The sequence below is a fragment of the Fomitiporia mediterranea genome (genome assembly GCF_000271605.1).
Source record: "Fomitiporia mediterranea MF3/22 unplaced genomic scaffold FOMMEscaffold_4, whole genome shotgun sequence".
Classification (NCBI taxonomy): Eukaryota; Fungi; Basidiomycota; class Agaricomycetes; order Hymenochaetales; family Hymenochaetaceae; genus Fomitiporia; species Fomitiporia mediterranea.
In genome coordinates, this window is record NW_006760389.1 from 2420941 (window position 1) to 2448511 (window position 27571).

The 27571-nt window shown below is 45.1% G+C and overlaps 9 protein-coding genes across 9 annotated transcripts; 2 read left to right on the forward strand and 7 right to left on the reverse strand.

Annotated features, from left to right (window-relative positions):
• Positions 1-1591: 1591 nt before the first annotated feature.
• FOMMEDRAFT_154159 (uncharacterized protein) lies at positions 1592-2386 on the reverse strand (the record flags this gene model as incomplete). Its single annotated transcript, XM_007264715.1, has 2 exons — positions 1592-2220; positions 2278-2386. 2 exons carry the CDS (start codon positions 2384-2386, stop codon positions 1592-1594), a joined length of 738 nt encoding a protein of 245 aa, XP_007264777.1.
• Positions 2387-7025: 4639 nt separating this feature from the next.
• FOMMEDRAFT_154160 (uncharacterized protein) lies at positions 7026-7946 on the reverse strand (the record flags this gene model as incomplete). Its single annotated transcript, XM_007264716.1, has 2 exons — positions 7026-7654; positions 7712-7946. 2 exons carry the CDS (start codon positions 7944-7946, stop codon positions 7026-7028), a joined length of 864 nt encoding a protein of 287 aa, XP_007264778.1.
• A 1052-nt stretch (positions 7947-8998) lies between these two features.
• FOMMEDRAFT_166709 (uncharacterized protein) lies at positions 8999-10315 on the reverse strand (the record flags this gene model as incomplete). The annotated part of the gene is made up of 3 exons (XM_007264717.1): positions 8999-9733; positions 9793-10095; positions 10159-10315. The coding sequence occupies 3 exons, from the start codon at positions 10313-10315 to the stop codon at positions 9102-9104; spliced, it is 1092 nt and encodes a 363-aa protein (XP_007264779.1). The 3' UTR covers positions 8999-9101.
• Positions 10316-10880: 565 nt separating this feature from the next.
• FOMMEDRAFT_139617 (uncharacterized protein) lies at positions 10881-11381 on the forward strand. The gene has a single exon (XM_007264718.1). The coding sequence runs from the start codon at positions 10987-10989 to the stop codon at positions 11206-11208; it is 222 nt and encodes a 73-aa protein (XP_007264780.1). The 5' UTR covers positions 10881-10986; the 3' UTR covers positions 11209-11381.
• Positions 11382-11468: 87 nt separating this feature from the next.
• On the reverse strand, positions 11469-12709 carry FOMMEDRAFT_18678 (uncharacterized protein; the record flags this gene model as incomplete). The annotated part of the gene is made up of 3 exons (XM_007264719.1): positions 11469-12237; positions 12294-12462; positions 12524-12709. Coding segments are annotated over 3 exons (714 nt in total), but the record flags the coding sequence as incomplete, so codon positions are not given.
• Positions 12710-13141: 432 nt separating this feature from the next.
• FOMMEDRAFT_105215 (leucine-tRNA ligase) lies at positions 13142-17097 on the reverse strand. Its single transcript, XM_007264720.1, has 9 exons — positions 16925-17097; positions 16572-16874; positions 15628-16506; positions 15111-15580; positions 14854-15053; positions 14319-14803; positions 14151-14260; positions 13549-14098; positions 13142-13490 (listed from the first exon to the last, which is right to left on the reverse strand). Exons 1-9 carry the CDS (start codon positions 16964-16966, stop codon positions 13260-13262), a joined length of 3270 nt encoding a protein of 1089 aa, XP_007264782.1. The 5' UTR covers positions 16967-17097; the 3' UTR covers positions 13142-13259.
• Positions 17098-17314: 217 nt separating this feature from the next.
• Positions 17315-18886, forward strand: FOMMEDRAFT_80009 (tRNA pseudouridine synthase; the record flags this gene model as incomplete). The annotated part of the gene is made up of 1 exon (XM_007264721.1): positions 17315-18886. One exon carries the CDS (start codon positions 17315-17317, stop codon positions 18884-18886), a length of 1572 nt encoding a protein of 523 aa, XP_007264783.1.
• A 1072-nt stretch (positions 18887-19958) lies between these two features.
• Positions 19959-24164, reverse strand: FOMMEDRAFT_27267 (uncharacterized protein; the record flags this gene model as incomplete). Its single annotated transcript, XM_007264722.1, has 3 exons — positions 19959-23004; positions 23058-23619; positions 23675-24164. 3 exons carry the CDS (start codon positions 24162-24164, stop codon positions 19959-19961), a joined length of 4098 nt encoding a protein of 1365 aa, XP_007264784.1.
• A 1066-nt stretch (positions 24165-25230) lies between these two features.
• On the reverse strand, positions 25231-26817 carry FOMMEDRAFT_27268 (uncharacterized protein; the record flags this gene model as incomplete). Its single annotated transcript, XM_007264723.1, has 11 exons — positions 25231-25287; positions 25434-25474; positions 25623-25670; positions 25757-25795; positions 26012-26143; positions 26195-26227; positions 26287-26346; positions 26398-26530; positions 26589-26608; positions 26674-26683; positions 26749-26817. The coding sequence occupies 11 exons, from the start codon at positions 26815-26817 to the stop codon at positions 25231-25233; spliced, it is 642 nt and encodes a 213-aa protein (XP_007264785.1).
• Between the last annotated feature and the right edge of the window lie 754 nt (positions 26818-27571).

The following is a 27571-nucleotide window of genomic DNA, read 5'->3' on the forward strand; positions in this document are numbered from 1 at the left end:
GTTGCGACTTTTTCGTGATGAAGTTAATGACTTAATTATCATATCTATCAGCAGCATATTGGTATAAATAAAGTGCAGTACGCACGAGCATTATAAGCCAAGACGGTCACCATTGCCACATTGATGTACTTTACAGTGTTGACCTCAGAGACAAATGATGGCACCAAACTTGGATCGATGTCGACAGTAGCAGAGCGAGCGTGGAAACTGTAAACATGTGCGTCATCCAATGTGTGGTACATCATTGAGAGTGCGTGTGTATGGCAATGTACCTCCTGGTCCTTTTATGTGGTACCAGTTCCTACAGTGATCTATTCTAGGATTTTACTTTGTTCAAGATGTGAATTAGAAGTCATGGGAATGACTCACCATTTTTGACAGTTGTTACAGATGAATCAGCTTCGAGTGCCATCAAAGCATCCAAAGGTCCTTCTCCCTATCAAGATCATGGCAATGCTCGGTCCTCCATACATTTCTGTCCATTGATTGATTGCATATCCAATCCAACATCACTTGCTGTCATCCTCTCGTGGACTTTCTTTCTATTGTTACTCTGCGGCTGACAGCTGAAATATTTTCTTTGTATTAATCTGTGCTTTTAACAAGGCAACCACCTCTTCTTGACCAAGAACTAAGCGTTAGTTCGGCCAAATCTTTTCTGATGGAAGCATTTGGCATATTCTTAGACCAAATCATTTGTCAAAGTGTCAGAACCTGCATGTCTACTGATTGATGGCAACATACCGCCAGTCCCGTCTCAGCAGGCCTGTGTTAAGCCAACAGCAATATTATCGAGGTAGGGTATGTACTATAAGTGCAGCTGTGTAGCTAAAATTGTATGAAGTTGTACATGGAGTCAGTTTTAGGGTTCCTTCTGCAATTTGTTGTCTCAAGCATTCTGACTTGCACTCGTTCTTCTAATGCATGTAATCTATATGGATTTTTTGCCAAATGCTATTGAGGCTCTTCAAAAGACTTGTATCGAAGGCGGATTAGGGAAAGATTAAGAAGTGAGCGTGTTGCTCAAAACGATTCTCTCGACGAGATTCAAGGCGGCATGATCGTTCACAATTGCAGCTTATCTCCTGACTAATGAATATTAAAGAACCATGTAAGCTTTGTCACTCGTCAAGAGATACCACAAATACCTGATAATTTAAGTTCTCAACGACTGTCTTTCGAGTTTCCAAATCGACACAGCATTAGCAGCTGCATCTTGATGTATAAAAATATCGAGTTGTTCTCTGCATTGATCATTATTCCGGTCAGCTTTGCTCAGCGAAGGGAGTTGTGTGCCCATATGGATAAATGGTCATGAATACCTTCTTATCGGAGACGTAATAAACTTCTCTATTATAACGCTAGGAGGCTGTGGTCCAAAATACCCAAACTATTTAATAGCATGCACCATCAAATAAGTCATTCTTATAGCCAAACGGAACCGCAACCACAACATCATAGCGCGCTACTATTATAGTAACATGGACAAGGGAACGATATTCAGTAACAACTGAGAGAGTAACAAAAGCCATGAACTCACCCTGCAAAGTACATGAAGCAAGCACCGTTATTAGATACAAATTCTCTTTGTTCACTCGACAGTGAAGTAAACCATGTCATCGAGAGAGCCATGTTGAGCGACAGCGACAAGGACTGGCTGTAAGTTTGTGGCAGAGTTGATGGATGCCAATCTGTAGAAACCAGCGGGAAGACCATCCGTAATGTCTGCCGATAACACTCCATTAACTGCTGGCGCAGTGATACTTCTGAAGAATGCAAATCTGTTCGGATCGGTTGGAATCGTTTGGTTGAGGCTGTCGAGTGGCTCAATCGTGATTCTTGAATGTCCAATGATGTTGCCTTGAGCATTAACTTGCTGCGGCGCGGCATAAAAGTTACGTTGCGCATTGGCGATGTTGCCCGTTTCGAGGTTGCTGACCGCTAGCCGCACCGTGAACAGTTGGTTTGCTTTGATTGTATCACCGTTCTTGGGGAACTGGAACTTCGCAGATGGCATGTTGGTTGTCGCAGCGATGACACCCATTGGTGCCGGATTGCACGAGCCAGTCTTGATCTGCTCGCCATTTGTGATAGGCTTGTTGACGGTTAAGCAGAAGTTAATAAAATTGTTCTTCGACGTCAAAGATGGGACCTGGCCCTCTGTGGGGACCTGTTGACCATCCTCTGCGAAACCTGTTGCAATCACGGCAGGATTGAGAGCTTAAGCAGCATGCATCAGTCATGTCCTTGAAGGGTAGGATATTCATATCAGCTTACTAGTAGCAGACTGTTCGTCACTCCCACTGGTACTGGACGCAGCAGGGGCGGCAACGACAGAAGACACAAGTGCGAGTGCACTGAGTACAGCCAAGGGCCTCGAGAACATCGTTACAAAAATGAGAAATCTCGCAAACGTAGCAGAGAGAGAAGGGATTGGATAATGGTGGGTATTACAAAAGGATTGAGCCGAAAGCAGGATGCTAATGCTAGGCTATAGAAGATCGAAAACGAGTTAAGGCTGCAGGAAATCTATTTCGCTGCAGATACCAGACGTTGAGGATGGACTCTTTATACCACTGGTGTCGCCCCTTCAAGGTGCTTGTTCCAAGATTACGGATTCACATGGCGTCGCCAGAGATTGACATAGCGCCGCCGCCGCCGCATGATGAGACAAGGCTGCGATGCGCTCAAGTTGAACACAGTACTATTATTTTCTCAGGCCGTGTGAAGTCACAGGTATCTGTAAAAGTCATAGTTTGAGAACATAGAAAGAATACACGACGTATATCCTGCACAGTTAACGCACGTTCATAGCTATCCAGCATGTTGAGTACATGTCGCGATTAGGTGTTTACAAAAAGAGAGAAAGAAGCTACGAATAAAAATTTCTTGGCAAGGTTTTTTTAATGACCTGCTAATCCTGTGTCAACGTTGACTCAGTGTCGGACAGAGAGCAACAGGATTCCAACGAATCATAATAATACATCATCTTGATTATCAAGTGGACGTTCTCGCATAGCTCTCTAGATGATTTGTAGGTGGCAGAATTCGTTGTTCATGGCGTTTCAAGCAGATCTTAGCACGTGATAATGCGCCACGATCACGAGCTAAATTACAGAAAATATTCGCACACCGCGTCAAAGGCCAACTTGAAATCAGCGCCTGCAACGCGCTTTTTCAACATTTAACACCCGGTATCCAGAATCATCGCCTCAGTATCCGTATCTTCACACACATGATGATTTCATATTGCTGTGCAGTCAGAGACTCCCAGTCAATAGTAGTGGCCCTTAGCAAATGCTGCTCATTATATTAACAGGCAAGTCTGTTGTCTGCTGAGTTCACCAATGCTGTGGCTTGTTCACTCAGAATCACAATGATTGTAGACATTATTCAACTCATTGTATTATGAGCTATCCCTTTGCCTGCCAATTAAGTCAATGTCTGAACTTGAAACAGTACAAAGAATACTAAATGACAAGATACTAGAGTATAATAGTAATGTCTATATAATAACAAGATTGTGGAATAAGAAGTAAAAGGTATCTAGTAGACACAATAGGGTTATAATATAGAAGAGGGGAAAGTAGGACAAGAAAGGGCCATTCTTGGCTATAACTCAGAGAGGACAATAGACTCACATTCTTAAAGTCTAAACATGTATTTGTTACTTAGAACTGTATAAGGAGTACCTATAATAATATATTAACTGAGTTGACAGTAGAGAAGAGCAAGTTGACACATGTTTGGTAAATTCAATGTTATAGTTACTCACACTACTATATCTGAAACTTACTCTTTTATTTACCCTTATCTCTCTTACTTTCTTTAGGTTGATTAGAAGGTAGCTTTCTATTATATACAGGACTACTAGACTTCCAACTGTAGACAGAATAGATGAAGCTAAGGGTCTCATATTTCTAACTTCTATGTGTACTATTTGTGTTACACAATAAAGTATTATACTGAGTAAATAATTAGAATTGATTTGTTAGAGGAATGTGTCTCTAGGTTGATAGTACACTTAAACTGTAAATGTAATCTACAGTCCTTAAACTAACTATATTCCCTAAGCTACTAGAGACAGGATTTACACAAGGAAACAAGGAGGGAATGAGAAGAGTCAAAAAGCTAAGAAACTATAAAGAGAGAAGATAATTATTTATAGTAAAAAGAACATTAGGAGAGCTAAGAAGTAAAAGGGAGAGAATAATAGGAGTATAAGACAATAAGTGAACAAAGGGGGAAAAGGGGAACAAAAAGAATGAGTAATACTGAGTCAGTAGTTTGTGTAGACTTAAGGGACACTATACTAGCTAGTTGTAACTAAAGAGGCAGTTCTTACCTAATTAGACAAATAGAAGAATAGCTAGCTGTATTAGTTTAGTAAAGGACCTGTAAGGTGTGTAAGACTTGTACAGAACTAATATCCAAGCCTGGGTCCTAAGACTCAGTAGATTAGAAGATAAGATATTAAGGATAAAGAAAGTCAAAGAATAATAAATAGTCTAAAGTAAGGAAATAAAGTAAGGTGACTCTAGGAACAGCTTAGAATTCTAACATAATTCTTCTGTCAATTCAGTATAACATTCCTACTTATAAAATATAATACAGGAGTTAATATTTAATAAGAACTCTGAGAAGGTAGAACCCTTTGAATTTAGATAACATTCTTGTAAACTCTACATTCTTGAAAATTACTAGAAAGAGTAAGACTATTCTATATGTAAGAGAGATTGACCTGCTATAAATGAGCTAGAGTAAATTTCAATACAAGCTGTACTTACTATAAGATAATATATACAGTTTGTAAGAGTTAATTTTTAGATTCACAAAGAACAATACCTTGTGTAAGATGCTTGACTGTAACTGATTTATACTAGTTTTTAGCCTTTTATTCCAAACTAGAGTATGAATTAAAAGGCTTTACTATTCACATGTAACTCTTTATACATATATAAGAATACTAAGATTAATATACCCCTCTATAGTAAGGAGAATTTTAAGACAAATCAAAAGCTTCTAGTCTGTCAAGAAGTGAGAGTGAATCCTTTCTCAAACTACAGAATACATAGTCTAATAGTAAAATAATAATACACAGATTTAGAGAATATCTAAGAAATTATTACATATATATAGTAGACTTTTAAACAATAATAGTATTTACTTACAATCTATTAGTATAACAGTAATTATGTCTAATGTCTGGATTAAATAGTTGTGTCATCTCTTTATATAAAACTACTTACTATATATACTACCTGTCCAAACAGTCAATCAGTCTAAATATTAAGTTGATAATCTGTATATATATTCTGAATATACAACACACAGCTGTAGACAGTATGTTAATGTATACAATGTTAGTATATACTAACTCTAACAATACTATCTGGCTCTTACCTTAAAATGTTCATACTAAAGCCTTCTACTAAAATAGAATACTTACATTAATAGGACTGTATATACTACTGTATCTTATAAAAATTACTTACAGGCTATAAAACAAATAACTCTAATAAGTCCAACATAGTAGTTCTTATGATTCAAGGTTACAATCAATAGTTAAAGAAAATGTTTCAGTAGTACTCACTACAAAATGAATCAGATTTATAAGTTTGTACAGTGTTTGCTTTATTACTATTATTGAATCATGTGTATTTGGAGATGAGTATTAACCTACCCAGAAATATTTTACCTAACAATGCAAGAGTTAATAAGTGCTTAAAATACACAAGTACAACACCTTACTTCCTTGTCCATAATTATGACTTAAATATCATACCTATCAGCAAGCAGGAAACAGATGAATAAATATAAGTACTTACAAGCATTGTAGACCAAGACAGCCAGCATTGTCATGTTGAAATATTTTACAATACTGATTTCAGAGACAAGTAATGACATTAAACTTGGGCTGCCATCCACAGCAGTATAGCAAGTAAGGTAAGTGTGAATATATCTATGGTCAGATATCTGGTTTGCTATCAAAGGTGCTAGTACATGATAACTCCCACTTCAGGATCTTTTATGTAGTATAGTTGACTAGAATATTCTAATCCTATACTACAGACAAAACACAACTACAGTTCAAACTCATACACAAGCCTATACTTAGAATCTGAGCTGAGGTGCAGTACATTGCTGGATTGAAAATACAATGGAACAGAACATGCCTGGACACTAGAAATGTGTGTGTAGAGGCACAACATTGTAGATGTGCAGGTAAAAGTAGCTTGAGTTTGAAATTACTGTTAGGCAAGATTGTTACAATGTATATTTAGAATAGGTTTCAAAATTCCTGTAGGTAGGAACATCTAGAGTATTACATTACAGGAGTATTATAGTATGTTTGATTCTGACAACTATAAAATTGCTGAAAAAAAATTGTTGTCTCTCAAACTGATTCTCTGAGTAAAGTTCAAGACACATGGCTGTTTGCAGCACTCAGCTTCTCACGACTAATTATAATTAAAGACACATGCCTGTAGCTGTTTCAACTCCTGGTAAAATACCTTGCACGTTGAAGGAAAAGCACAAGTGTCTGATAATCTCAGTTGTCAACGATCACCTTCCAAATTTACAGATAGACCCGGCATTGGAGACTGCATCGCAGTTGACAAAGTGCCGATATGCCCCGTGTATTTCCGTGATATCCGTCATCGTCTCGTCTGATTTATCAAGTAAAAGAAGCTGCATATTAGAAGTGTTGTCTCAATAGGTAATTGGTCATGACTGCTTTCTTATCGGAGAAGTTACTAGTCTTCATGCATTAATGTTCCTTATCCTATTACAACGCCAGGAAGCTATAGTGCAAAATACCCAAAATATTTGATGATATGCGTCAAAGTCCAACATATTCCCATAACCAAACGAAATTACAGCCACATACAAAAGCGCACTACTAACATAGTAACATGGACGGGGGTGCGATATTCAGCAACAAAATAAAGATTACCAAAGGAAATGAACTTACCCTGCAAAGAACATGAAGCAAGCAGTGCTATGAGATACGATATCTCTGTTCACGCGACCGTGAAGTAAACCATGTCATCAAGAGAACCGTGTTGAGCGACAGCGACAAGGACTGGCTGCAGATTTGCTGCAGAATTGACGGAGGCCAACCTGTAGAAGCCAGCAGGAAGACCTTCCGTAATGTCTGCTGATAGCACTCCATTAACTGCTGGTGCGGAGATGCCTTTGAAGAACGCGAATTTGTTCGGATCGGTCGGAGTTGTTTGGTTGAGACTGTCGAGCTGCTCAATGGCAATCCTTGAATGTCCAATGATGTTGCCTTGAGCATTAACTTGCTGCGGCGCGGCATAAAAGTTAGTGTTCTCGTTAACGAGGTTGCCTGTTTCGAGGTTGCTGACTGCCATCTGCACTGTGAATGTCTGGTCCGCCTTGATTGTATCGCCATTCTTGGGGAACTGGAACTTTGAAGATGGCATGTTGGTTGTCGCAGCGATGACACCCATTGGCGCTGGGTTGCACGAGCCAGTCTTGATCTGCTCGCCATTCGTGATGGGCTTGTTGACGGTCAAGCAGAAGTTGATGAAGTTGTTCTTCGATGTCAGGGATGCGACCTGGCCCGCTGTAGGAACCTGTTGGCCGTCCTCGGCAAAGCCAGTTGCAATCACGGCAGGATTGAGAGCTAAAACACTACGCATCAGTCGTGCTCTCGAAGAGTGAGGAATTCAAATCAGCTTACTAGTAGCAGACTGCTCGTCATCTACAGATCCAGAAGTGGCAGTTGCTGACGTGGCTGAAGAGGGCGGGGCAGTCGCATTTGCGGACGAAGTCGCTGCTGAGCTTGCCGAGGCAACACTTGAAGCAACACTCGAAGAAGCACTCGAAGCAGCGCTTGTACTTGACGCTGCAGGCGCGGCAACGACAGAAGACGCGAGTGCGAGCACACCAAGTGCGACCAAGGATCTCGAGAGCATTGTTAAGAATATAAGAAATCTCGCGAACGTAGCAAAGTGGGAAGGGATTGGGTGTGGTAGATATTACGAAGGGTGATAAGCCGAAAGAAAAATGATAGCACCAGGCTACAGAAGAACGAAAGCGAGTTAAGACTGCAGGAAATCTATTCCGCTGCAGATACCAAGCGTTGAGAATGGACTCTTTATACCATTGGTGTCGGTTCATCAAAATGCGTGTTCCAAGTGTACGGATTCTCATGGCATCGCTAGAAGTATACATAGCAAGAAGTACAGTGCGCGCGCAGCGCCGAGTGACGATAAAAAGGTGATGCGCTCAAGTAGCAGAAAGTCTTTTCTCAGATCGTGCGAAGCCAAGGATGTCATTAAAAGCCACAGTTTGAGAACACAAGCAGGATGGGAGATGAGGATCTCGCCCAGCCTATGCTAATTCACAGCAATTCATTGTCTCGAGTACCACAACTTGCGATCGGGTGTTTGAAAATTCACTGAAAAGAGAGGAAAGAGGCTAAGGAAACAAAGTCTTGGCGAGTGCTTTTAATATGACCGGCTAATCCCGTGTCCATGGTGACTCAGCATCAGACAGAAAGCAGCATCATTGAACATGAATACATGATTGCAACAAATCGCATTAACGCATCAGCATTGCTATCAGTGTATGCACACCTCAATCCCACACGCACCTCTAGATAATACACAAAAAAAGATGCGCCGATATGAAGACAGCGCACGCCAATGTCAAAGTACCATGGCAATGAATGAACTGCGTTTGTCCGTCAGTCAGGCTGTCCATCGGCCAACTCGGACATGTTTTTTTAACTGAATTTTCACTCGCTGTGAGTCCGGTGCAGTGCATCTCTAACATGCATATATCAGTATCATTGCTTACAACTTGACACAGCTTGAGTTTATGACCGGGAATTCAGTTAGAGACATGAGTAGACTCTATTGGCACATACAACAAATGCAAGAATTACACGAGCTAGGTGAAAAATACAAACTCACACGGCTCGCCATCGAGGCGACGTTGCGAGTGAAAGGTGTGGTATCAAACGAATGACAAGCCCATTGAAGAAAGAAATTAAAAAAAGCCCGCTTAACACTAAGTTTCCCAGGAAAGCAACGAATAACTACTTTAAAACACCTTCACCCTTCGGCTTAGTTTGTGACAGTGAAGTAGACCATGTCATCGAGCGAGCCGTGCTGGGCGACGGCGACGAGAACAGGCTGATGGTTCGCAGCAGCGTTGATCGATGACATACGGTAAGTACCGGCAGGGAGACCGGAGGTGACGTCGGCAGTGAGGACACCGTTGACTGCAGCACCGTTGATGCCCTTGAAGAACGCGAACTTGTTCGGGTCAGTGGTGGACGTCTGGTCAAGGCTGCTCAACTGCTCAATGACAACGTGAGAGTGACCAATAATGTTTCCAGACGAGTCGACCTGCTGCGGGGCGGAGTAGTAGTTGGAAGCAGCATTGACGAAGTTACCAGCGGCAAGGTTGTTAATCGCCATCTGGATCGTGAATTCTTGGTTCGCCTTGATCGTGTCACCGTTCTTCGGGAATTGGAATTTCGAAGACGGCATGTTCGTGGTCGCGGCAATGACACCCATCGGCGCAGGGTTACATGAACCAGTCTTGATCTGCTGACCATTTGTGATGGGCTTGTTGACAGTCAAGCAGAAGTTGATAAAGTTGTTCTTCGAGGTCAATGAGGCGACCTGGCCAGCTGCGGGAACCTGTTGGCCGTCCAATGCGAAGCCTGTTGCAATCACAGCTGGGTCGAGGGCTAGACAAAGGGCGCATACATTAGAATTTGTTCTGGAGTGAGTGGACACTTAGACGTACTCGTTGCAGATTGAGGGTCTTGCGTGTTCGTTCCCGAGTTGGAACCGGAGTTGGAACCAGAGCTGACAGTCTGACCGTTCGAGTTAACAACAGCGACGTTGGCAAAGTTCGTCTTTTGGCCGAATGCCGCATTGAATGCGTCGGCTTGGGCACCAGTACCCTTCGCGGCCTTATCCGCGGCGGTAACAGCGGACTTGCATTGAGATACTGCAGCGCTATTGCCCTTGCAGCTAGTCTGAACCTGCTGGCAGATGAAGTTTGCGGTGGTATCAATGTCGTCTGTAGATCCATGGTTGTAGGATTCTGGGAAGAGGGGAAGCTTAGTCAGGATACAGTTGTATCAGGATTTAAAAAAAAGAAACTGACTTTGGTCTACTGCTTGGAACGATGTTTCTTTACGGCCATCCAGCCCTGCTGCAAACTTGATCTGAGGTGTTGAGCATGTTCCAAAGCTGGCGGTTGCAGCGAGTGCAGACGAGGAAAGGGCAAGAATGCAGAGAGCAGAGAGCGAACTTGAGAACATGTTGCTAGATATGGTATGCCGCGGCGGAATAAGGCAAGGAATGAACTTAGTGTTTAGCTTAAGCAACGACACCAGGTCGCAATGAATAAGAAAGTCGAAGGGTAGGAAGGGAAGAAAGTGAGAAGTGGGGTGTTGGACTTGCAGTGGTGTTGAGCCTCATTTTATACCGAAAAATGCAAATGCTGGCACCGTGTTGGAGTGAACTTCGTTGTCCATTTGTCAATGCCGTGCACCGAGAAGTCCAAGCCGAGACTCTGAGAGAGAAAGCAAATTGGAGAGAGAGTAACCGTTAAGGCAGCCCAACAGGTGTCTGGACGTTGGCGACAATGACAGGCGGTAATAAGGTTCATCGACCTACTAAATTTGGCATGCTCCTCCTTCCCAGTTTGATCAATATGTCTTCATTCATAGAATATTTCATTAGCCCCGTTCGCAAACGTTGAAGAATTGCTCAGGAAATTCAATAAGGAGGCAAGTCACTGTCGAGAATGGGCCGCCTCGACGATTTGAAGGGAAATAGCAAGTCATTGCGCGACAAAATTTGGTGTTGCACTTCTAAAATTTGCCCCATAATTAGCCAGCGTGAGAGAAATCGCATTCCGTGCAGCAACAGCCTATAAAATGTCTTCGCGATTTCATGCTTGCTGTCGTGCCACTTGCAGGTATTAGTAATGGCATTTATTCCAGTAGGACGCATGGTCGAGGCTCGTCCTTCTGTGTATACCCCTTTCATGTGCCTGTTCCCGTCAGTCTTGCTCGGATACCTCAGGACGAGAACCCGACGTCAGGGCGGTTGCCCTAGCTGTCCTGCTGGAGAAATGCGCTTCAACTCTGGCCACAAGCTGGAACCAACGGCATTGGACCAACACCAAACGACCTCGTTTGTTCTGTAGGATTACTTCTCCCACGCCAGGACAGTTCCTAGATCAGAGGCATGCCACTGACGATCCCGATTTTCATCATCGTCCGTCACACCCACTTAGCTAGAGCAGCCTGGACTGAGAGTATCAATAATTGATTTTTGTCTTTGGGGTTGATTGGGCGTTTTTTGGATTGGCATACTCTCGCCGCCGCGAAATTGGGAATATATAATGGCAGGAACCACTGCGAATATTGTCGCAACACAAGTGAAACTACTTACAATGGTTGGGACAATATTAGACGAGGAGTGGATGTTGATTCGGATAATGACATTGGAAGACGCGTTCAGGGACAATCCATCGGTCGGGTTCGCTGTGCCAAGTAAATAACCGAGTATTTTTCCCGCGCCTCTCTGCATCACTGACAATGCGCCAAAATCGCTCAGCGTCGGCAGGGTCTTCGGCCATGATTGCGTTCCCATTTCTGTGTGACAGCGTCGCTCTGTGTTGAGTAACAAACAAGCGAAGTTGGAGAGTTTAGACGTCTGTGGCAGGCCAGACCGAATAAGGTGCTCCACGTATCACTCGTAGGACGAAACTGGATATCGTCCGTCCATCCATGGATGACCTTGCGTATGTCAGACCTGAATAGAAAGTGGCACGACTGCTCCTTGGTATCCGCTCATCAGAGTCCACCGCCGAGTCACCTGTGTCCCGTGTGATCTACCAATTGTTCTCCCATTGTAGATCTTTGTCCCTCCTCTTCGTACCACGCAAGTGCCTCCAATACTTCTCCAAGGCCTAAGTCCTTTTTCCGCGTCATCCGCATAGCTCTCCCCAGGCCACGTTCATCTGAACCACTCTTCGACTCTTCAGTCATCGACGGTGTTAAAGCAGCAAAACCGTATCGTAAAATTGCGGCAGTGCTTGGATCCGTCGCATCAAGTAAAGAACGCGTTTGCGCATGCAGTTCGTCGTATAGTAGGCCCCAAGCACCTCGTGCGACCTCCGTAGTATATGGGTGTGAGGAATAAGACGCAAGGAAGAAACATGGGAACGAGCCTAGTCAAGATCTTAAGTATACATCCACGAATACGAATACATCGCTATTTACTTACACATTCCACTCAACAGCTGTTCCCTGAACAATTGTGGTGGTGTTTCTGGGTTATTCATATCTACCAGTTCGCCACTGATCGGGTCGACCAGAGAATCCCCTACTCGATAAAGACGCTGGCAGGCAGGACAGATACGATCAATATCCCTCGTTTTGTTATACCACACAATCTAATTGCTCCGACCTTTAGAATTTCATCCACTCGAATACCAGTCTCTGAAATTTACTCACGAGGGCTAGTTCTCTCGGCAGGACTGCATAGAGAACCGTTAATATCTCATCCCGAGCAAACTGTGCGCAATTCCTATCTGAAAGGGACACTGGAGGGCAGAAGAACGACGAAAGGAATGTCTCTGTATCCTTGACGCGAGGTCCATTCCCAGGATTAACGATGAAAGGATTGTCAAGAGGCGGGGGTCTTGCGTGATCATCCGTTAGGTCGTGAGAATGTGAAGCACCTCTTAATATCTCAGTTTCTGGAGTAAGAGCATTAGAGTGACTAGTTGGTTCATTAGCCGTTGCTGCATGAAGATCGGGTGAACGCGCTCGTTCGTCGGCGGCCCTGACAGAGCAAGCATCCAACAAATTCTGCTCGACATCCTTCAGGATACTCCTCTTTGAGCGCGCCTTTCCCTTTTCTGACTGCCGCTTCTTGGCTTTCTTCGAGTTACTGGGGCCTGGCATGACTTCAGAAAGAGGCGTTGGTAATGGTTCGTGTTCAAGTCGTGACAGACGCGTTGTGACGAAACGCGTAGCTTGCCTAATTTGGGTTTCATTTTTAGCCGCAAGTATTTCCGAGAGACATGAATGTCATTCATTGATAGGTGACGACTATTCCAGGCTGTGATCATTCTTCTCAGGACTTGAAAAGCACAATATGAAAGAGGTAGGAAGTCACCAAAAATTCTAGACTGCACTACAAAGAAGATGCACAACAATGATGCATTCAAAGTACACCGACCCATCTCTATACATTACGGAACTCGAATGCAGGACTTCCCGGCTCTGCCTGTTCTATGATAGTTTTTGAGAAACCAGGTCCTTCTTTCTGAAGGGCATCGTCAACCATAAGCACCTCTGCATCGACGAGGTTAAGCGATTTCTTGAGATATGGCAAGAGTTCCGAGAGCACTGCCGACTCGGAGAAGGGAAGGGATCGTTGGAATGCTGTCTTCGCGCCGAATTGAGCAATTCGTTTCTACAAGAGGGTATACTGGTCAGCTGAATTTGTAGAGTGGGGCTGGGACAGGGCGAACCTTGAAGAGCTGAGCAAAAGGCATCGCTCGCTTATCCTTAATCAAGCCCTTACTCTGAAGCAGCTCGCGGATCTTCACGTCGTCAACTTTGTCCTTCTGCGCGTCATATGCCTCCTTAACAATAGCAACAACACGGTCCTGCCACTCCGGGAAGCGAGTTGCGACGTAGATCCGCGCACTCTTGGGTTTCTTCGGGTCATACGGTGCACTCTTGCTCTTACTAAGCTTCTTGAGCATGGATATCTCGGAGTCGCGCATCGTTTTGAGGGTTCCACGCATGTACTGCCCTGCTTCTACAATAGCAGGGTCAACTGGTCCTGAAGGTGATGGCCAAAGGGCACGTTGGACTGTGACTGGTTCGCCCAATACCGAGCTCCAGATGTGCTCAGCGAAGTGTGGCGCGATAGGTGCGATGAGCAAGCAGGATACGCGAATCCAGTATTTGACGAGGTCAGCATTCATTCCGAGGTCAGTTGTCACCTCGCGGTACCAGTCGCGAGCCATCTGCAATTCAAAGAACCCATATTTCAAGGCGTCTTTGTAGTTCGTCCTAATCAAAGCGTTACAATGCATGAATGGCTATTAAAGTAGGAATAACGTACGCCTCGTAATGAGCATGGGTCTGTGCGATCAATTCATTGATCTCATTTTCGAAGACAGTATCGTGGTATATTCTATCTTTGCGCATCTTGCCTTGCTCCTGCATCATTTCCTACAAAAAACTCTCTAATAAGTAAGAAAGGCATGCCAGAGAAAGACAGCGTTCTCACCTCGCACCAGTCTATAAGTGTATGCAGACGCAGAATATTGGCGTTCGCATTCTTCTCGTCAAAGTTAGCATCTTCGATGCTGTCTCCAGCATCCGCAAGGGCAATCCGAGTCGCATCAGCACCAAACTTCTCAACCGACTCACGAAGCGTAAGCGAGTTGCCCGTGCTCTTAGACATCTTCTTCCCATTCAACATCAAGTGTCCATTCGTGCGCATGCTAAGCGGCCACTTGTCCTCAGGGAAGATCGCAGCATGAATGTAAATCGCGAAAGTTAAATGATTAGGTATAAGATCCTTGCCAGAGGATCGGATATCTTGCGGGTAGAAATAGTTGTATTCGTGTTTCATCACATCGGCTTTTTCTTTGCTTAGCGTTGTATTCGAAGGCCATGGTCCGTCGCAGAAGAGGTACTCGAAGACTTCGTCGGTCATTTGCTCTGGAGTAACACCCAATGGTCCTGGTTTACTGCCATCCCACACACCTCCTGATGAGACGTCAGATAAATACCAAGAAATCGCTGTGCTCATCTCTCACCTTGCAAGAGATGTGCAATTGTATAGTAGCTCATGTAGATTGTCGAATCACTTAGAGACTCGACCATAAAAGTCGGATCCCATGGAAGTTTCGTACCGAGACCATAAGTACGAGCACATGCCCATTGATTAAGCCATCCAAGGGTCGCTTCGAAGTTATTACGAGTTTCTGTACTGTATGTGTTCATCCTCGCAAGGAGCCTAGACGCGACGAAGAATTTAGAAAGTGAGCCGATTCATCCCAGGTGAAAAACTTACTTCTCTGCTTGTGCTCGCCAAGTAGGTTCGCCATAATCAAGATACCATTGATCCATGAGAGCAATCACACATTCATCCCCACTCCGCGAAAGGATGAACCCTTCGGGCTCCGCGTAAGCGAATGCGAGGCCTGCCTTGATCATTGCCTCACGGACACGTGGCTTCGCTTCTTGTACGCTCATGCCTTTGAATTCACCAACAAGCATAGTCCCGTTGTAGAAGCCCTCCTTATAAGCAATGTCTTTCGCTTCCGCAAGCTGCTTGACATCCTTCTGAGAATTGATTTTGAGCTTCTTCACGATGGCTGGGGCGGTCTGTTCACCGTACGTCGGTGTAGAAAGGACGGGAATCGGGTCAAGGGCACACCACTCTGGTTTGATCTTGTAATATTCAGGCTTTTTCTTGAGATCGAAAAGCGTAGCATAGTCATCTGGAGAATCTGATGGTACCGACGTGACAACACCAGTACCCTGCGATCGCGTTAGTAACACTCCAGGAAAGAACGCAATTGCTTTACCTTAGTTGCCAGAACATTCTCCATAGGCAGTACATAGACTTCTGGATTCACGGAAAAGGCTGCCTTAACCTTTGTACCAACGAGTGCGCTGCCATCAACTTCCGCGAGCTGTTCCACCTTGCTTGGCGTCTCCGTGATGCCCTGGAAAGCCATGTTACGCGCTGCACGGTACGTGCACACGTACGCTTCGTTGTTCTTCCCGGCGAAGACGCCGTACTTGATAGCCGTACCAACGAAACAGTTGGTCTGGCCGTACATGGTCTCTGGTCGCAACGTCGCTGCCACTAGGAACACCTTTCGCCCTCCGACTTTGGACTCAAGCAAGCTCTTAGCACCCTCCGACCATTCCGCCACCTCCAGTTTAATAGTGGTGTACTCTTGAGGACCCAAGGCCTCACCTTCGGAGCGATCATGATCCATACACGGTTGACCATCCTTCGGCGAATACACTGTATATCGTTCACCGAATTTTATTTTATTTTGTCGGTACAGCTTATTTATTTGCCAGCGGACAAAGGCATCGTAATATGGATTTGCGTCAGTGGTAATAAAGGCTCGTCGCCAGTCGATGCGAGTACCAAGTGCCTTTTGGTCCGCGACTGCGATGGGAGGGAAATACTTCAACCAATATTGAGGATCTGCGAATTTTTTGATTTCTGCACGAGGTACACCGATCGATTCCATGATCTGGAACTGATACGTGTGTCCAGTAGCTTTTGCAACGACCTTCCCTTTCTTCGCCTTGTCTGGAGCTGAAGATGCAGGCGCGCCGCTAACTGGTGCAGGAGGGGCGGAAGGACCATCGTCTTCAGGTTCCTTGTACCCTTCAAAGTCAGGGCCAAACATCTGCATTTCGCGGATAATTTTGTCTGAAGCAGCCTGAGTAAGATTAAATTCATTTATGGGTTAATTGGAAATGGTAAGAACATTCTGAATATTCTGACCTTGATTGGCATGCCTGTACAATGGAAACCATGAGGGAACAGAGCACGCTTCCCGAGCAAACGCTGATACCCAGCACCAAACTCGATCTTTGAGATCGTGAAAGCATGGCCAAGATGGAGCGACCCATTCATGTAGGGATAGGGAAAGTTTCCAAACCATTTTGGAAACTTTTGCCTGATCTCAGTAGGAGAAAGCTGCGCGATTTGCTCAGCTGTTGGCGCGTCCACTTCAAATACATGCTCCTCCTCCCAGCGTTGCTGGCACCTTTTCTCGATGGCTTTTAGCGCATCTCTCTTCCCTGTCTACGAGTTCATATGAGACGCGTATATCGAGTGTTCGAAGGATTACTTACCTGCTGGAGCGCTATCGGGCCATCGCCCACAATAGTTGTCATTTTGCGGATATTCGATAGATTACAATATTGTACAAAGCGATTGTATCGCAAGAAACGCGGTGCGCGTCTTATAGCAAAAATCGTGGTCTAAGTCTTCAAGTAGAAGTAAAGCAGCAGCCTCAGATGTCAACAGTGAACACTCTAACGGGGATAATGGCAACAAGATTTGACTCGATCGACAACCCTTGACTCGTACAAAATTTATGCACGTGACTTTCATGCATTTTCCACCGCACCGACTTTTTCGGTCGCTGGATTATGCTTCCGTCCATATCTGTTGCTGCAGCATTCAGCAGGCAACATATCCCATTTGGTTCGAAAGCTGCTAGGAGACTTGTCAGAGCTGCGATGACTTCGCCAACGTACGAAACTTGGTCTTGTGAAGAGCTCATTTCCCGCCTGAGAGAACTGGACAAAGCACATCCAACGGTTGATCCACAAGTATCCAGCGCTGCACCTCGAAATGCCGAAGCGGGGCCTTCCAAGTTATTCGATATGTTAGCCTACCCACGTCGGAAAATTGCACTTAAATTTTGTTATTCTGGATGGGAATACAATGGGCTTGTGATCCAAAACGACAAGACGCGGCTCCCGACGGTAGAGGGCACGTTATATAATGCATTGGCTTCCTGCAAGTTGATTGATGGAGCCGCTGGGCCTCAGGCGTGTGGATGGGAACGATGTGGGCGCACTGACGTCGGCGTTAGTTCTGCTGCGCAAGTCGTCTCGCTTTGGGTGAGGAGCAATATCGGACAAGCCGACGAGCAGACTGGTCCTCCTTCAAACCAAACCGAATCATCTAGTATTCGAATCGAAGACGGTCAAGAAAATCCCGACTCGGATTTTCTTCCTGATCCCGAAAGCGAGCTTCCACAACTTGACGCGTCCGAAGTCGAAAGCGCACCCCTCCCAGCAATCCACGAGCTAGTCGAGCGACGGCAAGAACTACGGTACTTAACTATACTAAACCGGATTCTACCGCCCAGTATTCGTATTATCGCATGGTCACCCGTCTCTAGTTCTTTCTCTTCACGCTTCAATTGCAAACATCGGCATTATAAATATTTCTTCAGTCCGGAAGGTCTTAGCATTGATGCTATGCGCGATGCCGCTGCTCGCTTAGTCGGAGACCACGATTTCCGAAATCTCTGTAAACTCGATCCATCAAAACAACTTACCGTCTTCCGGCGGAACATTTCACGAGCAGATATCAGTCCTGCTTCGGTCCTCGCAAACGACGACCTTGCCAGCGATAGATCCCACATGTACGTATTCGACCTCATTGGGAACGCCTTCCTATACAACCAAGTCCGACATATAATGGCTATCCTTCTCCTCGTCGGAGCAGGCCTGGAACCCCCATGCGTCATGACCTCTTTACTCAACGCCGATCCCGAGCGACCCGAACCACCATTCCTTGAATCTGATCCTCCACCCGAACTCGTCACATGCAAACCAGAATACCAAATGGCTGACCCTCTACCACTCGTATTATGGGAATGCGCATACGATGATAAAGATGTCAAGTGGCAGACCGATAGCCCAGAGAAGAAACATAGTGCAGCCGCGAATAACTTATACCAAGAACTACACGCTATCCACACACGTTCACTTATCCACAGTGCACTCGACGCAACATTCTTAAAGGCAGCTTCTGCTTTCCATCCAGCACCACAGCCTTCACCTTCACCTTCACATCTATCAACACTGCAATCTCATTTTTTCGAAAACTCTTCAAAAATAGTGAACGTCCTGTTGGGAGGTGGGATGGTGCGCAGAATCGCGGGCAAGAACTATATTCCTTTATTACGCCGCAAACGACTTGATCACGTCAATGTTGTCAATGAGAGGTGGCGGAATGGGAAAGGAAGACGGAAGGCTGCGAAGCAGGTAGCGGTTGCTGACGTAGAAGACGAATGATAATACCCAAATTAATTTACAGTAGAGCATCATGTGTAGAATATACAAATGTTAGCCCCTCAGCATTGAAAAGCTAGGTAAAGCATCGCCCAATTCATAATTGGTATGACACCAACAGACTTGCATCTGGTTCAAAGATCTGCCGCTGTTGACTTTTGCGAAACGGAGCTTAAACGAAGAAACTCGTTCAAACATGCCAAGAACCAGAATAATTGCAAAAATACCTTAAAGGCCAATGATAGTAGGACGGCCGACCAAGAAAACTTTATTAGACGATGGTTAAGAAAACACGTAAACAAAGAAAGCACTACTAAGGTCCATATAATCAATCACCAAGAAAAAACGTAGGGAAAAAGTTAATGGATAAATGCAACATACAGCACGTCGTTTGAGGAAAAAAGTAATGACCAGTGATCAGTAATGCCACGTCAGCACGAGACACAACCGAAACTATATAATAAAACCTAGACGAGAAGATTGGAAAAGGGAAACATGGGTCTGGTATAGGTTGGGTGGATAACGGACAAGCAGGCGTAGAAGTGATGGAGAAGGCGGCGGCAGAGGCGAGAGCAATGGCAAAAGCAATGAGTGTATTGTGATTGAATGGCAGGAAGTGCATCCGTTCCAAAGCAATAATGGCAAATGATAATCAGTGAAGGGTGAAAATAATGAACTGACGCATTCAACCTTGGACAATGGGACAGAAGGAACATGGGAGCAGTCAGACAAGTCGGCGCGGCGTCCGCGAAGAGAGGCATGGAAACACGGGAAGACAATGTAAGGAAGGTTGGATCAGTACCGGCAGATACTTAAGTAAAGAGCGTCGGCGATCGTGATAAGGATCAATACTAAAGGGTACGCAAAATCAAAAGCTGGTAACCGATATCCCATGGATGAACAGCTCGTGCCCAAATCGATGGATCAACTGAGAAGTTGCATATTCGATACGGCCTCCGTAGCTAGGACCTTATGAATTCATGAAGTCTGAGATGACAGAAGTCAGCACTGGCATCGCACACTCCGAAGTATCACGACTCCTACTCACGAAGTAAGTCCTTACTGTCTGCGTATCTTATGACGAAGCAACCTCCGGCGACTTCTCTACCAGCTTCCCGTTCGATTCCTCAACCTTCTCTTCAGAAGATTTGCTTGCCGTAGGAATATTTGAATGAGGTACGTCAGACTTCGCTTCGATGGGCTGCTTAATTTCTGGTTGAACAGATTCCGGTAGCTTTGCTTCTGAGTTCTCAGAAACAGAAACAGTCGGTTTGTCGACTTCCTCCGTCTCAACTAAGGGTGAAGAGTCTGACGCCGGATGAACAGGCACAGAGGCTTCCTCATGTGCTGCCTCTTCGGATGGTGCTGCGAGTGGTTCTTCAGTTGCAGGTGCTTCATACTCCTTGACTGATTCATGCACATGCTCGTCAACATGGTTCTCAGCATTCTCGACCACAGGTGCTGTATCGTCAGACTCCTCGACAACTGGAGCTGCAGACTCTTCAACTTCAGCGGAAAGAAGCGGCTCGGTAGCTGCAGGAACGACAGGCTCTTTGGGCTCTGGAACAGGAGCTGCATCTTCCTCAATAATCGGTGTGGACGTCTTCGTATCTGCAGTGATCGGTGCAGGCTCCTTGAGTAAAGCAGGTGCTTCGTGCTCCTTTGCTGGTTCAGGGATATGCTCATCAACATGGTCTTCAGCGTTACCGGTCTCAGCTGGTGCATCGTTGTGCTCCTCAACGACTGGAACTGCAGGCTCTTCAGCATGAGCGGAAGGAGCTGGCTCAGTCGACACAGGACCAACAGGGTCCTCGGGAACAGGACCTGCATCTTCCTCGATGATCGGTGTGGACACTTTCTCATTGACAGGGATTGGTGCAGCCTCCGCAGATTCAGTAGTTGGTTTTTCCACCGCTGGAGCGACAGCCTCCTTGCTTTCCTCCGCGACCTGGGGTTCATGCTCTTCGACGACTTCAACTGCCGGTACAGAAACATCTTTGACATCAGATACTTCTGGCTGTTCGGCGGCAGGAGCTGGAACCGAAGGCTCCTCTGTCGGGGGCTTCACCCCTGCCTCAGGCGTAGCAGAATCCGAAACCTCAGGCACTTCCTTCTCCACTGGCGCGACCGTCTCATCCGCGTCATGCTCCGCATCCTCTTCGACAATAGTTTCTGGCACACCATGTACGGCACTCACAGGCTGTTCAGGTACGGCATGTTCCGCAATCGGCTCAAGTTCTGTTGGCTTGTCGTCAATGGGTGTCACCTCTAAATGCTCGACAAACCTAGACTCGCCTGCGGCATGGTTCGGAATAGATACAGTTTCTTCTGTCGCTATGGACGTTGTCGGCTCCTCGACCTTGATGGGTTTAGCTATTTCCTGTGGAGGAGCGACTTCTTCAGTAGGTGCTGAAGTGGGCGGTGCTACATCTGCGGTAGGCGCTCCAGATCCATGAACTTCAGGTTGTGCAGCTTGAACAGATTCATCGTGCACGACTTCCGTTTGAGCAGGCGCAGGAGGTTCAGCGACTTGAACAGGCTCGACCTGTGTGGGTTCTGGTTCGGGTGGAGCAGGTTCCTCAACGGCTGTCTTCTCGAGTGATGGTGTTATCTCAGGCTTAGATTCAGCTTCCAAGACTGGTGCCTTGACGAGCTCATCTTTGGCAAGCTCTTCTATTGCGTCTTTCTGAACAGGAGCTTCAGGTTCCTTCCCTTCTGGTGAAAGGGCATCAGCTGCAACCGCCAATGCTCCAGCGCCAACTGCAACAGCAGCAGCCCCGGCAACGACAGCATCTGATTTGTCGGCATCCTTCTCTGGTACTTGAGGCACTTCGTCCTTGGGCTTCTCACCTTCCGTCGCCGCCTTCGCCTCAGATGCCTTTGGTTCCTCCGCTTTAGGCGTCACACTAACTTCCTTCTCTTCCGGAATAATTTCACCAAGCTCATTCACTTTCGTTCCCTTTGCAAGCGACTTACTCTCCCTCTTCTCGACACTAGGAACCGCTGACTGAGGCGGAGACTGGCTCCCAAAGAGGTTGAACCGTTTTCTCGAAGAGAACGTCGCGGTCACGCGGCTTACAATTCCAGGGCGGTTCTCGCCCTCACTGCGCAGACTCGGACGCGGGGATCCTGCTCGTCGAGCAGGAGAGGGTGGCTCTGTCGGAGGAGGTGGAACGAACTTTTGCTCGATGACAAGCCACGCGACCTTCTTGCCGTTCAGCACTCGTTCTGCGTCCTGCTTCAACTGGCATACAATAAATGTCGGCCAAGTGTTCGAGACAGGATCGAGTAAGGCATCACTCCAAAAGTCAATGAACGATTCGTCGATCTTGGTCAACGAAACAGCTGCAGTCTTGAAGCGAATAGGCACTCCAGTAGGCGACGGAGGTAACTCTACAGCCTCTGGACGTGCAGCACGTGTTGGGGAACGGCTCTTCCTCAGATGGCGCGGAGGTGGCGGCGGAGGATCCGTCTTCTCGAGATCGCTATCAAGAAGCGTAGCGGCAAGGCTTTGTCCAGGACCTGATTCACCAAAACCTGCGGAGGAGAAAGCGTTCCAATCCGTCACAACGGGGCTTGATGCAGTTGCCTCGGATGTCTGCCTCGAGACGGACTTAGAGCCATTAGCAGCCTTCGGCCGGCCATTTGCTACCGGAGTTCCAAACAAAGCGTCGTGTTCCGGTACTGGTGTGAACGTGTTGACTGTCGGAGTGCTTTTGTCAACGCCATTTGACTTGAGCGACAGTATCCGTATAGAATCATCAGATAGTACACTTCCAAGGCTCTTCTCCAAAGGAGCATTCTTGCCATCGGCAGATTCCAACAACCCACTGAATTTCCTAACGTCTTCCCAGACGGTAGAAAGCTCCGCATCAACCGAAAGACCCGAGACATCTGACTTCAGTGCGTTCTCAACCATCTGAAGAGGCGAATAGACTTCCTCATTGGGCCGTCTACTTGGCGCAGATTCGGTCGTGACGAGAACGTAAATCGCGTCATAACTTCGAGTTGCAAAACGCGGTGGTCGAGGGAAATGACTGTCTGTCGCATCTTTGGCATACGGATAGTTCACCACGAGCTCTGAGAGACGCCTTGGAATTCCAATTTTTGCTTCCTCATCACTAAAGAAACTATAAGCTGTCTTTTTCTGCCAAAGGTAAAGAATAGTATTTACCGAAGTGAAGACAGAAAGATGTGTTCCAGTGCTCGTCCGGCCTGTTCCCAAAGGGAATAAAACGCAACCCAGTCCTCTAAGTTCTCAACGCGATTTCCCGTAAGGAGATAGTGACCAAAGAACATAGACAGCTTGCTACCTGACGTGCCATTGGCCTCCGAATGACTTGCCAAGCGGGATATGAGATTTAGAGTGGCACCCAATAATTCTGCGTGTGATGGCTTTACGACGGGCAACAGAAGGTCAGAGTAGGCAGTCCGAGGGTAATCCGCTTTCTTTTCCTTTTCCGTGAAAGTATTATACCACGCAAGAGATGGAGTGTTATCCTTGTCAAACGTGTCACCCTCAAGTTTGACGTGTCGCAATGCCCAGCGGAAGACGGCAGCAACATCATGTGGAGATCGAACATATTCAAGTTCAGAGTCGAAGCTTGAAGAAGGACTTGCAGGCGTCGTAGTGTCCGAAGGTGCTAGAGAAGAAAGAAAGAGTGAAATAATTCTGCGCTGGGTAGCAGGTGACGCAGAGTGCCAATGCGGGTGCATGACACCCAAAGTCTCAAGGCCTAGAGCACATAGATATGAATTAGATAAAAGGATGAATAGATCATCAATACATACCACGACTGGTTAGAACAGCAATGCATGCACGCATCAGCTTGAGGGCCTCTGCCGGACTCAGTCGCTTCTCTCCGATAACTGCGTCATCGAGGATCGGACCTCCTTCGTACACGATGCTCAAGTCCCGCTTCTGCGAGTCATTCTTTGTGCTTGCGAGATTTAGATCCAGAGTTAGTCGGGGCACTTCTTCCTGCTTCTTCGAGGCGTCATTTCCGGACGTAGTGCGCGACTTGGGGCGGAACAGGCCAATCCTCTCCTTCTCCTTGTCTTTCTTTGGCAGCTGCTCTTTCTCCTCGTACCTTTCAACGGTAGGTGATACAGAGGGAGATACGGCCTCGAACTTGCCCTCAAGCAGAGAATGAGCAGAGGCTCGTGAGGTTCGTTTGCCCTGCTTCGACGTTGGCTCCGATGGCTCCTTCAGACCATCTTTGCCCTTCTCTTTCTCCTTGTCCTTTCCTCTCGAAAAGACCCTGGAGAAGAACGCCGGCATTTCCTGAGCTGTACGTCAAGAGAACGCAAGTAGACGTTAGGAGGAAATGTCACGGTTGTGTGGCACGCCGTCGGCTAACTGCATAGCAAACAAATGCAGTCAAACGAGTCAACGAAAACCCACGGATGATGATCAACTATCAAAATAGACAGATCAACCTACCTGTGCCTGCGACGGGCTGTGTTGCACAGGTGAAGGGGTATCGCAGGAGGGCGTTCGTCGCTGTTCTGGCCAAGGAGCGGTGAGACGACGAGGAACGTGTTGCGGCTGCCTCGCGAACAGAAGGTTAAAATCCAATTAGGTAAGCAGCACGAGCCGAAAAGTTTATGATTTCTTGCCCAGAATTGGCCTTTTACCACCTCTCAATCTGCTCGACGCAATGTAACGATCTCGGATGTCTGAGTGGTCACTATTAAGGAAGCGATGTAGGGAGTCGATTTTACTGTTTCTGACATCTAAACAGTCTAGAAATACACAGAAAAAATGAAGTCGCACTCCTAAAGTGAGACACGTTCCAGTATGACTTTTATCGTGTCTCAATCTCAGTCGAGCTGAATCACTGGCTTGCACAGACGCTGTGATTAAGCTCTATCCGCTGACAGTTCCTGGCTATCAAGAAGAACTACTGCTAACAGTCAATCAAAACTGCCCATTGCACATACGCAGATCGCACCAGAAGTTACCTATTGTAGATCGTCCCATGTTTAACTCTTCCGTGAAAGTTAGCGCCTAGTGGCGTAATGAGAAAGAAACAAAGTTCTTTCTTCGATTTCCGTCCGGCAAGAAACTAACCTCATCGATATCTCATTTCACGCCCGTTACACCGAGAATAAGACGCTGACCGAAGATGAATTGTTCTGCCGCAAAATTTTAATAATTTAAAAGACACAATCAAATAAGCCAAAGACCTGCATTCCTGAGTTTTGTTACTCAAGCCATGCAGTAAAATCTGAGTATAGTACTAGATGTTGATCCTACTAGTACGCGCCCGTCCTAGCAGCAAAACGAAATGCTTTCTTCCATACTTTCTATTTCACTCTCGCCCTCAAAAGAGTGTGTACCAATGTTACAAAGCGCTATTATCACCCTTGTAGCCAGAATTGAGTGTAAGACGCGCTCGAAGCTAGTAAGGAAAGTATTAGATGAAACTTCTTGACAAAATATGGAACTATATACTACTTTGTAAATAGTAGATTGATGTCCTTCTGTGAAACATATTGAAACAGATATTCAGACCAGTTCATCCGATGGCAACTCTGGAATACTCACAGGCAATGTTAGAATTAAGGAAATATTTGTAACTGAGAGCACTGCACATGATAAGTGTATCAGAACATTTCTTTACTCGAAAAGTTGGTTGATCTCAAACCAAGTAAATACAAATAATAAATAGAACCTATTAAATAATGAGATTTTTCCTTGCACTATTGACTGATCTGTAAGATTGAGGATACTAACTGTCCTGGTAAACTATTCTGTTAAATTCTGTAGACTCGAGAGTATCCCCTAAGATCATCTTTATCCACATAAAACAGGTCATTAATTATTACCATAAAATAGAAGGGTATCCAAACTAAAAGCTAGATACTTACAGTTTTGGATGGCTTTTATTATAATCAGTAATAGCAACCCTAGAATATATTGATTGAGTGTAAATGCAAAAGATTGTATTGGTGAAGGATAATAAAATACCAACTTCAAAGACTATAAGTATGATCCATTCTAAAGCAAATAACTTGCTAAGGTCACTATACAAGCAACTGTCAGGAATAGATTGTGAAGGAATAACTGGTTAAAACAAGTTTATCACTTACATAAACAATTATAATACGAAATTATATTCTTACCCGTGATTTTGTCCAGCTGAAGACCCATAACAGTCAAAGCGGCAGTCATACCGGAGACAATCCATGCTGAAAGGCCAACTGCAATCACTCGAGACTTATTCCAGACTACCCATGTTCGGATGCAGAGGATAACTAAAACAAAATCAGAACATTTAATAAATCAAAGTACTCTTTGTAATATACCCTCTACAGCAATGAATCCTGCCATAGTGGCCCCTATGAAGTCCAAGTAAATCAGTATAACCTAATTGTGGAGATTCTTATACTTTTCTTACATCCATCTCCTTTCAGTGCAAAGCTGCATTCTGTAAGAGTTTTATAATTCTTACAATATTCTACAATTTATATTAGCAAATCTCATATAGTACTTGAGTTAATACACTGACGCCATATACAAATACCCATATCAAAGAATGGCATGTACCAAGCCCATATGAACAGGAATTTGACTGGTGACTTGAAAGATAGTGGCCAGAAAAGCAATGTTTTGTGCTTTGATAAGAGAAAGTAGTTATATACCTGTATGTGAGACAATATGTGTATTTTAAGCTATAATAAGACTAGGCATCCAACTCACAAGTATTGTAAAACTTGCAACTTGCAGTATTGATAGAGAATTTCAGATGTGTATTGCAAATGTTTAGCTGCTAATATTTTCTTACCATTCATATACTGGTCACAATAACAAATAATTAATTTAGCAGCAGAAATACAACATCAGAATAATAGAGGCTTACATTTGATAGTTGTGCATGCTGAATGCTCAGGGGAAAATCAGATGAAGGATTATGTGCTAAGGCAAGCATTAGGGGCACGACTGGTATATGCCTTATGCATTTGGTATCCTGTACATATATATATTCGAGCAAGAAGGTATCCGATCTGATTATTATAGCAGAAGTAAGGTCTGTGTGGAGTTAGCACTATTTGTAAGTGGAGTATTTCTAGCCTTCTTTTGATTTAGGATGCTAGAAGAGGCAGTCTAATCAAATATCAAACATAAATAGGATAAATGATACTGAATCCAAGCAAAGCAGCATTAATTAAACAAGCCTCCATCTGTTGCAATCTTCCTGCTCCACAGAGATTAGGTTATTTCTGTAGAAGATACTTACTGGTTACTATTTACTGCTACCAAAGCAATGATAAAACTAACAGTGCATGATGCAGCTTTATTGTCACTTGACTGCCTGGATTTGTTAGGTTGAATAATTGTACAGTTGAACTGTCTAGAAATACATGTGTAGAAATGTTAAGAAAGGGGGAAAAGAGGTTATGTGAGAGGCTTAGAGGGATCACACAAAGAGGGGGGATAGTGGACTCGGCTTGCTCTCTCACGGCTTGCTTCATTGTCCGTTGATTAGTTAGTCTATATATACTATGTAGGTATGTCTCAGATGTAGAATGTATGATGGAAGGTATTCCATCATCGTTCGTCATTGCTTGTAATGTAGTTTATATCATCTGAGACATACTCTTGTGTAGTCTTGTCTTAACACTCCCCTTCAAACTCTTACTAGGTCTAGTAGACTTGTAAGATGTTTGCTTGCAGTATGTATA

Coding starts and splice junctions, on each gene's coding strand:
- FOMMEDRAFT_139617 (XM_007264718.1), top strand. CDS start 10,987: ATGGCATTTATTCCAGTAGGACGCATGGTCGAGGCTCGTCCTTCTGTG.
- FOMMEDRAFT_105215 (XM_007264720.1), bottom strand. CDS start 16,966: ATGACAACTATTGTGGGCGATGGCCCGATAGCGCTCCAGCAG. Junction 16,507..16,571: donor GTACAGGCATGCCAATCAAG/GTCAGAATATTC, acceptor AATCTTACTCAG/GCTGCTTCAGACAAAATTAT. Junction 13,491..13,548: donor CTTTTGCTCAGCTCTTCAAG/GTTCGCCCTGTC, acceptor ACCCTCTTGTAG/AAACGAATTGCTCAATTCGG.